The sequence below is a fragment of the Manduca sexta genome, chromosome 2 (genome assembly GCF_014839805.1).
Source record: "Manduca sexta isolate Smith_Timp_Sample1 chromosome 2, JHU_Msex_v1.0, whole genome shotgun sequence".
Lineage (NCBI taxonomy): Eukaryota > Metazoa > Arthropoda > Insecta > Lepidoptera > Sphingidae > Manduca > Manduca sexta.
The window spans coordinates 6,395,862-6,408,598 of NC_051116.1; the positions used below are offsets into that span (position 1 = coordinate 6,395,862).

The window sequence follows — 12,737 nt, forward strand, 5'->3', positions numbered from 1 at the left end:
GCAAAAGATATATTATTAAAGGTGAATATACAGAGGCATATTCATACGCCGGACAGTCATGATTGAGCTCCCAAAAACAGTGATGACAGACACCAAAATTTGTAAAAAAAATATGAAACATTTGGAATTCTTCTGTTTATTTTCGAATCGCTTTGCTTTTGCTTGAGCTTGTTGCGGTGGTATGTGTGTGATGGGACATTTTAATCGATTGGACGGTAATCGATAAACTTATATCGATTATCGAAGGTCCGCTCACAACGCCACATAACGCCCTGAGCGATTGGTTTTTTCCTCTAACACTTGTTTGTATACGCACTTAGGTATTTTGACTAATCATGTTTTTATTGTACAAAAATATACTTTTTTTTGTAATTCCTTAGCACGTTATTACACGAGACAACATGGACAGTATTGTTTGAAGTTGTTTTTACATTTTAAATTAAATTTTTATTGCAGATTTTTTTTCATTTTGAAGGACAAAACTTGGAGATTTTGTTTTACTATAATCTTTGATGTTATTTTTTTACCACATAAAAATGGTTTTTCGACTTTTTGAATACTTTGGCGGGGACTCAAGTTTGCTTCGTTCTTAAAATTCGACCGATATTGTTTTTCAAATATTAACAATCCGTTTCAGCTGCAATGTGTGTTGTCTCGTGTGCGGGGGGCTTTAACCTGTACAGTGTCGTGTAAACGTCTTATGTGCATGTCATTCTCCCAATATTTTAGTTGACTAAACATGTGTTCATGTAAAGTCGAGTACAAAAGTGTTAAGTTTTTTTTTGTACAAATAAAGTGACAAAATTCAGCTGCTGTATTTGTGATTTTTATAAATATTTTCTTTTTTTCCATGTGTTTTTTAATTCAATCGAAAAGATTTTTCATTATTTTGTACACGGCTGTACATTTATTAAAATTGATTGTAATATTTTTTATACTATGTATATTTTTGTGATCGTTGGTTTCGGTTGGGAGTGGTTTTACGTGTTTTTTTTTTTATTTGTATTTTACCCTATAAACACATTTTTACATATATGTTTCTCATAATTCTAATATTAGTATTCCATATACAATCTAACTTGAATTTTATATTGTATTGTGTCAGATATGGAAAACTAATACGACTTTTTATTTATACAAAAGCCTGTATTAACTTCTAAATAAAACTTTTCTAGTTCTGGACCGGCCTCCATCGCAGATGAGCTACTTGGATCAGTTCCTGAAAGACGGCCCGACGGAGCGGCTGTACGATAACGTGGCTTCCATGAACGAACAGAAGGTATGTGTTTGGGTTTATGTTTGTGTAAATACATGCAAAAATGAACTTTATTTCATATTTTTAGTTAGGTTAATGATTGTGTGTTAAAAGAAAGACGTAAAGTTGATATAAAAAACGTTTATCTCTGCACCACTAAGGTCGACTTGTAGAAAATGCCTATATACTTCTCTGTATATGAAGTGTATATAAATGAATAAATAAATAAAAAAACTATTACTGAACATTAAGACGTTCTTTTTTAAATGATATTTTCTTACTTTATATAGTAGTGTTATTGAAAAGTTTTTTTTTCATGCAATAGGTGCAAAAGCTTTTAGATTCCTTCAGTGTACATATATTGTTGTTAAAACTTTTGTTACTAACTGTTCATCAAATCATTCATCATAATCCTTAAAGTAAGTCGCTTTCTATAAAATTTTAGTTTATTGTGTCCAATAATAATATTTTTTTTTTACTATATAACGAAATCCCCGTCTAACTTTGTTTACCATTTAGTATTGAATTTAATTCCTATAGTCTGTTTAGGAATGTGTTTCCTTTGTACTTTTTTTATATTATTTAATGATTAGATTTTTTTTTATATTTAAATACAAAAGAAAACAAAGTTACACAGTGCCAGTAGAATGCGACCTACCCGCTTATTTTTTTTTTGTCACTAATCAAGGTTTTTATGTGTCCATAGCCAACGATTTGGTGTTGGGCGAATTACGTTATTTTTATTTTTTAAGCTTTTTATAATATTTATTTGCGTTTTTTTTGTTTTTTGATCATTCTCCGCACAGATTTCGCCGCAGTACCGTTACAGGAATGCCCAGCATTGTTGTAACGCCAAGGTATTGTTATCATTTTTGTTTAACTTTTTCATATGCTTTAGTCATTTTTTTTTAATTGTTTGGTAATGGAATTTATTTACTTTGGTATATTTGACTTTTGCAGACCCTTTTTTTTTTTTTGCTATAAAATGCGTTAACATTTCTGCAGTCGACTGTACCAAACATTGTTTTTGCTTATTGCAAGCGTTATAAAGGTTAATATCCCACAGCTAATGTATGGATCACAACAATCTGGAGGTCTGAGCGGCTCAATGGAGTCTCAAGACGACATGGAGGGTCCAAGGGCGGCGTCTCCTGCATCCAGTAAAAGTTCTCCTAGTGAAATGTCAACTGTGAGTTATTGATATGTATAGTGCTGGCTATAGTCAGGTAAATAGATTTATTGGCACAGTTTTGTGTATTTATGTATTGTCAAAAGGCTATTGTAGGGAAAATACCAATATTTTCAATAAAACTGTCTAAATACTTTTGTGTAGAAATTAGTCAAAAGTAATTTTTTTATACAAATCTTTTTTGTTTAATTATATTTTTAAATGATCGTTAAACATTGAATCGCAGTTTATCTGATCGTCTTTGTTTATCTACAGGATCCGTCGTTAGGTCCCACGGTGCCCGGCAAGCAGAAGGTTCACCAGTTCCTAGTGAGGACGTTCAGCAGTCCCACCAAATGTAACCACTGCACTTCGCTCATGGTGAGTGGTTTGATAATACGAGTAGGTGGATAAGTTTGACACGTTGAAGAATCTTATTAGTAATCAGTTGGGTCGATGGGACGGTGACCAGACATCTTTTTAGGCCACCGAGTTGTGAACATTAACAAAGCATTTTCCCTACCGAAACGTTGAATCGCGGCCTATGTTTCTCTCGCTTGGTTCTTCGCATCGGTTAAGGCCGCTACTGGTGATGATGGGTCGGGGGGCCTATTTTTTGGAGCTGGTCTCTTAGTTACCTAGCTACGCCACGAGAGAGTCAGTTAATAAAACGAGCGTTTGTATGCGTGTGCGCAGATCGGTCTGACGCGCCAGGGCGTGGTGTGCGAGACGTGCGGGCTGGCTGTCCACACTCGCTGCTGCGCGCGCGTGCCGCCGCGCTGCCCGCTGCCGCCCGACCGCGAGCGCCGCCCGCTCGGCATCGACCCCGCGCGCGGGCAGGGCACCGCCTACGAGGGATACGTTAAGGTACCGCTGCACTACACTGCACTACATTGCATTACACTACACTACTCTACACTACACTACACTACACTACACTACACTACACTACTCTACACTACTCTACACTACTCTACACTACACTACACTACACTACATACAGCAAAAAGTGCGCGTCACGTGCGGGCTAGGTGTACAAAATTTACTGCGCCCGCGCACCGTGAAAGCGGAATTGTTTTTTCCCTTTCCTTTTAAAATAAAAAACACGTTCACTATTTTTCTGGTATGGTATGAGTTTATAGGCGATGAATTTCACGTATATCATGTGACTCATCCACTCAATTGCCGGCTTAAGACCGAAAAGAAACGAAAAACGTAATCGGGTCTAAAATGACCCAAACAATGCTTATGTACAAGATATTTTAAATGCTAATCACGCTCATCTATTTCCAGGTGCCAAAACCGGGAGGCGTTAAGAAAGGCTGGATGAGACAGTTCGTGGTCGTTTGTGATTTCAAATTGTTCCTCTACGATATATCTCAAGACAGGTAATATCGCCTGATTGTATTTCGTCATTACTAACAATTTATCTACAATTATGTACAGATTATTTTCAAGTTATTTGAAATGTAATGTGTTAAAAAGTTAATTTTTTTTTTCTGTATTGCTAGGTGTGATTTAAGTTATTTACTGGAACAAAAAAAAAATGTTTTTAAATTTTGATTCTTCTTAATCTTTCCCTCATTACTGAGGATCGTGATTACTTCTGTTAGTTGATACGATCCGTCGCCTGATAAAGTGCTGATGGGAATCTCCAGCTGTTCGGAGATCTCGTTCGACCATTTCCTCTAGTTTCGACCTCTAGGTTTTCTGCCCTATTAGACAAATGTGGCGTGGGACTTTGTTTTATAATATATAGCGACCCGCCCCGGCTTCGCACGGGTGCAATATTTCTCCACTATTTAATAGATGTTATTATACATATAAACCTTCCTCTTGAATCACTCTATCTATTAAAAAAAACGCATCAAAATCCGTTGTGTAGTTTTAAAGATTTAAGCACACATAGGGACGAAGAAAGCGACTTTGTTTTATACTATGTAGTGATAAACGTATTTTGTATATTTTCAGGAACGCGTTACCGTCCGTGTGCGTGAGCCAGGTGCTGGACATGCGGGACCCGGAGTTCAGCGTCACGTCGGTCAAGGACTCGGACGTGATACACGCGAGCAAACGTGACATACCTTGTATATTTAGGGTGAGTAACTACTGAGATTTTATGGATATTGGGTGCAAAAAATACGTGGGTCATATTTGACCCGTATAATGTTTTGAATTCGATGTTTTTATTTTTTATTGTAATTTTTGCCGCATTGTTGTATGGGCACGGAAAAATGATTCTACTTCACCACAAGTGTGGTTCAAATAACTATAGATAAGTGGAAGATTCTTCGCCAGCGGACACAATTATGTCTCTTATATGTTTGTTGTTAATTTAGCTTTACGGCCTTTTTTGTGTTGTAGATATCGACGTCACAAATTGAGGGCGGCAAGCGTTCACACACGCTGATGTTGGCCGAGTCGGAGTCGGAGAAGACCAAGTGGGTCGTCGCACTCAGCGAGCTGCACAGGATACTGAAGAGGAATAACTTGCCCGATAAATGCGTAAGTATAGGGTGTTATTATAGTAATTTTTATAAAGCTTTGTATATATTTTTTATGATTTTGCGTGTAAATAAGGATAATGATGGTTTATCTTCATAACGTCTAGATCAGTAGGCTTGTATCACTTTGTCTCCACGTCGGCTTAAGCTCGTTCAGCGTATAAAGCAGACATTATCTATATCGATAAGACAGGAGCAGGTGGTGTAACCGTTAGTGTGCGTGCAGGCGTACAGCGCGTGGGTGGTGGCGGAGGGCGGCGGCGGGTCGTGCGGCGCGGCGGTGCGCGGCGCGGCGGCGGCGTGCGTGCTGGAGGCGGCGCGCGTGGCGCTGGCGGGCGAGGCGGGCGTGGCGCTGCTGGACCTGGAGCGCGGCGAGCTGCTGCCGCGCCGCGCTCTTGCGCCCGTGCACGCGCTGCACTACGTGGCGCGCGAGCAGCTGCTCGTGGCGCTGGCGGGCCGCGCGCGCCACGTGCGCCTGCTGCCCGTGCGCGCGCTCGACTGCGCCGACGTCGAGTGCGTCAAGCTGCCCGAGACCAAGGTTCGCTATCGTCCTCGTTGGCTGTGGAGCTGCTCCTATAGTGCGAGCGCTGTAACCGTGCCGTGTGTGCAGGGGGCGCTGGCGCTGGCCGTGGGCCCGCTGGAGCACGCGCACGGGTTCGCGGTGTTGTGCAAGCGCGCGAGCGCGTACGTGGTGAGCGTGTACGAGATCACGCGCACGGCGGCGCGGCGCGCGCGGGTGGCGGAGCTGCGCGCGGGCGGCGCGGTGCTGAGCGTGCAGCTGGCGCGCGCGCTGCTGCTGGGACACCGCGGCGGCTTCGCGCAGCACCACATGCCCGACCGCCGCCGCCCGCAGCAGGACCAGCCCGCGCTCTGTCAGTACACTACACATTATATTTTTATATTTTTAGTGTCGAGTAAAAAAAATATCTATATAAAATAGTATTAAAAGAAACATATGCTATTAATGGCGATCGTCCCGGTAACGTAGTTTTATCGCTGACGAGGTACAACATCGTTCTGAAGTCCTGAGTTGGAATCCCAAATCGAACAAAATAACATTGGATTCCTCAGCTCAGTATAAATCCGTTATCTGGAATTTCTGCCCAGGACACACATAGCGAAGAAGAGCGTGATGTGTGTTTTTGTTTTACACACTATAAAACTATTCATGCGAAAATAAAACTAACCCGACAAAATCGTCTTCTACAGCTCTAGTCCACCCGGACAACCAGGTGAACGTGTTCCTGTCTCACTCGGGCGCGAAGCCGCTCGCGTGCGCGCCGGTGCCGAACTCCTCCGACAAGCTGCTCGTGTTCAACTCGCTCGCGCTGTACGTCGACAAGAACGGACACCGGGCGCGGGACACCGAGCTCATGTACACCGCGCAGCCGCTGTATCATGGTGAGAGAGAAAAAAAATCACGTAAGGGACCGTTCAAGTATTACGTAACGCAATTTGTAAAACGTTACGATACGGTACACGGGGGGGGGGGGGTCTCATAAATCTTCAAAAATTGCGTTACGTAATACTTGAACGGCCCCTAAGCATGTAAAATAGCACGTGTTATATATAGGTGAGGTATGTTTTTGGTTGTGGGTCTAAAATGACCCATGTGTTCCGAGTGGTGTACTAATGTCAAAATTGTATATTAGTTTTTTTTTTTTTATTATTGGTTCACAAACCAGACAATACAATTTTACTTAATTCTAATTACATTTTCGTTACTTATTTATATAAATGTATGTCCTAAAATAGTGAACGCGGCGTACATAAAACTTAACTTTTATAAATTATCTTATAAATGTGGGCTCAAAATCTTTTAACTACACATAAAATAAAAGAGAGAAAAAAAAAGAACATTAACAAAAAGGGTGTGATACAATTACCTTTAAGCTAAATTTACAAAATCAATTATAAATTAAGAATAAGTTATTGTTAAAATTAAACTATTATTCTTCTAACTATATGATTGGATGGTTGGAACCTTGCACAAGCTTGGGATCCAGTTTTACATTTAATTAAATCTGAACCCAAAAGAAAGGCTGCCAGACTTCAAGACACTGTGAGCTGATTCTGCGTAGATCGGACCACCAAGAGCGAAAATTTAAAAAGTTGTTTAATTGTAAAATGTAGGTAGATATTGTAACTTTGCGGATGAACAACACCTCAGTCCGCCCCGTGACCACGAAGGCTGGAGTCTTCGAAACGTCGGGAGAAAAGTAAAATATCAAAACCGCGATAAAATCCCAAAAATAGTTTATTTTAATGTCTAACATTTGCGTAAACATAAGAAATCATTATTAGTTATTGTTTTAAAAGAAAATAGCTAGTTTTAAATTTAGAGCACTTTTTGTTACAATGGGTCATAAATGACCCACCCTCTTCCCGACACCGCGATTTGTTAATTTTGAATTATATTGTTGCAGCGATAAACGACACGCATCTGATGATATTCACGTCGACACACATCGACATATACGACATAGAGACCGGCGAGTGGGTGCAGACGCTTAATATACGTGAGTTTATATATTGTTTTTTTATTATTATTATCTATCATAGATATTGCTTTCTTATTTAGAATATTACGTTCTAATTTAAATAAATCTGCTGAAAATAAAACGAAGAATTAATGCTGTGGTAATTTTTAATAATAGGGTATTTGACTTATTTTATATTTCTAAATTTTATAAAAAAGAAATATGTTGTATAAATTCTAAAACTGAAGTAATCATTGAAATTTGGTGAAAAATCCACCAGTTATAAGCCATTGAAGTTAGGTAGTAGGGGTGAGTGTCAAAAAACAGAAAAGGGACGAAATACTTGTATGTGACACCACGGGTATTACGATGCGTGCGAGAGAAAGAGATGCAGTGCTATCCTAATTCTACGCTCACTCCTGCACGTATCAATATTTGAAATAATAATTACGGATTTATTTCTTAGCGAATATAAATGTTGTTAAATGTTTAAATGTTGTAAAACGCACAAAATCAAACATAGTCAAATACCTTAGTGCGTTTAATAAAAACATTTTATATTTTTACAATAATATGTGTTCGCAGCGAACGCGCGTCCCCTCGACGAGCAGGGCTGGTTGATAAGCGCCGGCGGCGGCTCCAACGGCTCGCCTGTGTCGGGAGAGGCCGCGCCCTGCATCCTGTACCTCAGGCCGCTGCACTCGCGTGAGTGGACCATTCATTTATTATTAATCTGTTTTAACTGAAAAGAAGTTAAATGCAGCGTGGATTTACTAATAATGTCTGTTCGATTTGGGCGATAAAGTATTTTGTGGAGTGCGTCCGATGGGTCATTTTTGACCCGTCCGAGCATTAAATTGAAATGCACTAATGTTTTTACGTTCTGATTGGGTGAACGTATAGCGCATATTATATTGCATAGAATAATTATTTACGTTACTTGTTAATGCTTGATCAATTATTAAGTACGTAAGGTTATTGATTTTATTTGACCGTTCAATAATAATAATAATAATCATTTATTTATTTGGAACAATAAACATTACAATAACATAGAGTACAATTATATGTTGCTAACTACAGTAGTTAGAGGGATAACTGTCGCAGTTAGCAGCGCCCACCTCCAGACATGAACATAGTTACAAGGGTTTTAAAGTAATAAAAAAAAAGGAATGTAAAAATAAAATGTGTGCATGTATGTATGTATCAATGCCTCGTATGTGGTGGTATAATGTTTGCGTGTCGTGCAGCGGGCCCGCTGAACATGGAGCACGTGGCGCTGTGGGGCAGCGGCAAGCGGCGCCTGTCCGTGCGCGAGCACTCGCACCAGGCCATCGAGGCGCACAACCGACTGTGAGCGCCGCACTATACACACCTTACTGCACCTTTGTATAGCGCCCCAACACATTGCCCCCATAACACTTTATCATAACTCATTTACGCCCGTATTCATCGACTTTATCTTAGGACGCTGTGATACCAAATCTGTGCTAGGCCCGTTGTGATTGGTTAATATTGAGATACAACAATATTAGCCAATCACAATGGCCCTATGTCTACGCACTGCGAAGGCTGCCATACTGTCAGCACTGAGAAACAGACTTGTTATCACAGCTTTACTCCGTCCTTAGATAAAAAACGTCTATGAATAAGGGAATTTCATTTTTTTTTTGACTTTCATAAAATTAAGAAAGATGGGCATTTATAACTCAATTCTTGAATGATTTCGTTTACTATCGTATTGTTCACCCATCACTTTTCTTAAAAATATAAATAACTAATAAATGCCAAATGATATTGTCTTTGATGTAATGTAACAGACTTGTAACAGACAGACTTATATTTAATATTATTTTCGGGCAAAAAATTTAGCACGCTCAGTAAAGATTTTCCACCTTTACATAACACCTGTAACATGTTGGGAATGCCATCTCACCGGATTATAAGAATGAAAATACAGAGAGCGCTCCTGTATTGCGCACACACTTGTGCCCTGTAATATCTCCTGAGTGGCTGAACTCCGTGTAGATTAGCCGCCGTGGCCGAAATTCGGCCAGGAGGGATTCATTAATTCAACATGCATGTAACCTATATTCAGAAAATACATGATTTATATAATATTTCCAATTCGTCAAAGTCGTTGCGGGATAATGACAAATTAGTGTTCCCTGAGACGCGCCGAGCTTCACCGCTCGGTGTCATACAATGCTATTGCTGATTCTTGCTTACAGGAGTTGTAAAGGTGGGTGTGAGGAACGGAGAGCCTCTAAAAGAATGATTTGATTTGGTACAGGTCTGAGCGTCGCTCCCGGCTGATCTCGGCGCCGACGAACTTCTCACACGTGTCGCACATGGGCCCCGGCGACGGCATCCGCTCGCAGCGGCTACTCGACCTGCCCACCACCGTCGAGACCGCCGACGAACACCCGCAGGTCGCCATACATACCATTACAAATATATAAAAAAAAAGCAGATGACCATACATATCGTTAAAATATGTAGGAATATAATGCACATACAAGTAATGACAGAGTAGAAAAGATTACAATGTATGTACGGTGCGAATTGAATTAAAGTATTTAGTATTAATTATGGCTGTAGTTACTACTAACGATGATTAATCTACGATTTTACACAACTCAATCAGTGTAGAAAATATAATATAGCGAAATGTGTACTTAAATGTAACAATTGTTGTAATTACAGATGTACAGCAGTCGGGAGAGCAGTAAGCGAACGTCGCCGCTCACCATATCGCACGGGACCGGCTCCTACAACGGTTACTATACTTATTATTCATTCATTCATTCGTTCATTAGAATGTATCATTGTAAATATTTTAATGACGGTCACTAGACTGGGACGTGAGAAATATCCTCACCTTTTAATATGAGACACTAGCATCAGAAACTTTACAAATAAAGACCACATTACTCCTAGCGACATTTTGTGAGCTCAAAACACATGAACCTTATTCTTTCATGAAATTTTGAATTTTTCATACCCTTGGTCCTTTCTTAGTACTGCATCGGAACAGTTATACAGGACTGATTTATTGTTTACAATCATGTAAGTTATTTACCCTAGTGTAAATGTTTGCGAAGTGATGAGTTGAATGTCGGCAGGTTCGTGGCGAGCGCGTCCGCGCGAGGGTCCGCCCCCGCCCCCGACGCGCCGCCCTCCCCCGCCATGCACCACCGGCCTATGGAGAGGTACCATATTACTTTATTATAATATACGCAAACTCATAGATAAAATAAAATAAAATAAAATACTTTATTTATCACGTAGGCGAACAAAGTTGCACTTATGATACGTCAAAACAAAGAATAAGAATAATTATTATTTCTAAACAACTATTAAAATTACTTATATAACTATGGACATTTTAAATTAGGGGTAAAATTTATACAAAAGACAAGGTACAAACCGAAGTAACCAGCTCGGGCTGGCAAGTAGGGGGAAATGGATGGGTCTGTAGTGATTGGTCGATGTCGATAGTCTCTTTTATCCCTAGAAGAATGGGTTAGTTAGACTTGTCAATAAAAATATATACGGTTGAAAGACTTGGCTACATTTTTTTGTGACACTAACTTTCATATCGTTTAAAATCAGCACTTATATCCGTGTATTTTTAATATAGTTGAAAAAAAAAAATGTCGCTAAAGTCAATTAGCCTTCCAACTGTCGACATAAATTATGTCCATGCTTTGGCGCTAAATAAAACAACATCCACATTACTTAAAAAGGTAATTTCAATAATTAGCAACGTCCGTTTTAACCTTTTGTGTTATTTGTTTGAGTATGAACTTTTGTTATAAACTAATTTATATATATTTTTTGTTTTGAGGCATAATTCATTTTTTTATAAGAATTACTTATTTTAATTTCTGATATCTATAATTTAATGTGTTATATATTCAATACGGGACACGAGTGAAACGAACACTTGTTCATAACGTACTAATTTATTAGCACATCGACAGGTGCGTGTGCGCAGCACGCTATACTTACACCTGTATACATAACACGCTGTTTCCGTTGCCTGCAGGTCGATAGGCGGCGGGTCGCAAGGCAGCGGGTCGTTACTCCTGGAGAGGTCCATCACGCCGCTCAGCCTCGGCAGCATGAGCTCCCTCCACGACGTACTTAAGGTAACTTACATTTACACTGTTGAATGGCTATACGTAATGTTCTAGGCGAGTTTTATGTAGCCTTTTTTTAATCATGTCATAAAGGTGACTGATATGCATGATCAGCTTTGAAAAAAATAAAAGCTGTATCAAACTAATTACTGCAATGAGTTGCTGAGAGTATTTATTTGGTCTAAACGTTCACAAGTCAATGTGGTGTGGTGTTTCATATAGTTGGTTTGCATTTCGGATAAATAAGGTAGGTATGTTTTAGACTGCCTCGGTGGCGTAGTTGTACTACATGCGCGGTACGACAGCGCTCTGAGGTCCTGGGTTCGAATCCTGGGTCGGGCAAAGTGATATTTGGGTTTTTATGCTCAGTATCGGCCCGGAGTCTGAAAGTTGTGTCCGATATGGCGATAGGCTCGCCCCCTATCACATCATGGGACGGAACACACTTGGCGAAAAGTGGGTGCCTTGGTTGCGCCTCTGCTTACCCCTTCGGGGATAAATGCGTGATGTTGTGTGTGTGTGTGTGTGTTTTAGATATACAAATTAGTCGAAAACAACACGGTTTTACTCACGTTAAAAAGTAGTCGGAATCGCCGACCAGTTTCGACCTATTAAGTAGGTCATCCTCAGGGGTGAGTGCTAGGAGGACGTCGCGTCGCGGAGGCCTCTCGATCACTGTTTAACGTGAGTAAAACCGTGTTATTTTCGACTAATTTAATATGTCTCGCGTAAGTTTTAATAATATTAAATTTCATAAAATTTACTTTAACTTTTCGGACGACCGCCACTGTGAATAAATGTTTTCTTTATTTTTCTCATATTATAAGAACATCTGAATATCTCTTGTACACTGTGGGCGCAGGTGGGCACGGACATGGGCGAGGGCCTGCACTCGGAGGACAGCAGCTGCGGCGCCTCCCCACCGCACCCTATGGATCCCTGATGGTATGTACTCTATATTTTGTATGAGGTTTTTATCGATTAACCCCCTTATTCATAGACTTTTCTTATCTAAGGACGGACTAATGCTGTGATAACAAGTCTGTTTTTCAGTGCCCAACGGCAGTGAGAAATAGACATTTGCTCCGTCCTTAGATAAAAAACGTCTGAATACAGGGGTAAAACTTTATTTTACTTTGAGGAGTAATTATTGCCTTTCTTATTGATTTACAAAAAGGCTTTCAA

The 12,737-nt window shown here is 40.0% G+C and overlaps 1 protein-coding gene across 3 annotated transcripts in view; it reads left to right on the top strand.

Annotated features, from left to right (window-relative positions):
• Positions 1–12,737, top strand: part of LOC115456379 (serine/threonine-protein kinase MRCK beta) — a 63,077-nt gene that overhangs the window by 43,790 nt on the left and 6,550 nt on the right. For 2 of the 3 annotated variants that reach the window (XM_037436752.1, XM_037436746.1), the window contains 19 exons: positions 1,176–1,279; positions 2,062–2,112; positions 2,322–2,444; positions 2,700–2,804; positions 3,120–3,290; positions 3,717–3,811; positions 4,395–4,521; positions 4,788–4,928; positions 5,154–5,465; positions 5,538–5,799; positions 6,137–6,328; positions 7,354–7,446; positions 7,993–8,112; positions 8,658–8,760; positions 9,701–9,839; positions 10,114–10,186; positions 10,533–10,619; positions 11,459–11,561; positions 12,415–12,497. In XM_037436752.1, the coding sequence (XP_037292649.1) occupies positions 1,176–1,279; positions 2,062–2,112; positions 2,322–2,444; positions 2,700–2,804; positions 3,120–3,290; positions 3,717–3,811; positions 4,395–4,521; positions 4,788–4,928; positions 5,154–5,465; positions 5,538–5,799; positions 6,137–6,328; positions 7,354–7,446; positions 7,993–8,112; positions 8,658–8,760; positions 9,701–9,839; positions 10,114–10,186; positions 10,533–10,619; positions 11,459–11,466 (2,306 nt within the window). In that variant the 3' untranslated portion in view covers positions 11,467–11,561; positions 12,415–12,497. The remainder of the gene's footprint in view (positions 1–1,175; positions 1,280–2,061; positions 2,113–2,321; positions 2,445–2,699; positions 2,805–3,119; positions 3,291–3,716; positions 3,812–4,394; positions 4,522–4,787; positions 4,929–5,153; positions 5,466–5,537; positions 5,800–6,136; positions 6,329–7,353; positions 7,447–7,992; positions 8,113–8,657; positions 8,761–9,700; positions 9,840–10,113; positions 10,187–10,532; positions 10,620–11,458; positions 11,562–12,414; positions 12,498–12,737) is intronic. The other variant, XM_037436756.1, reaches the window with a different exon arrangement.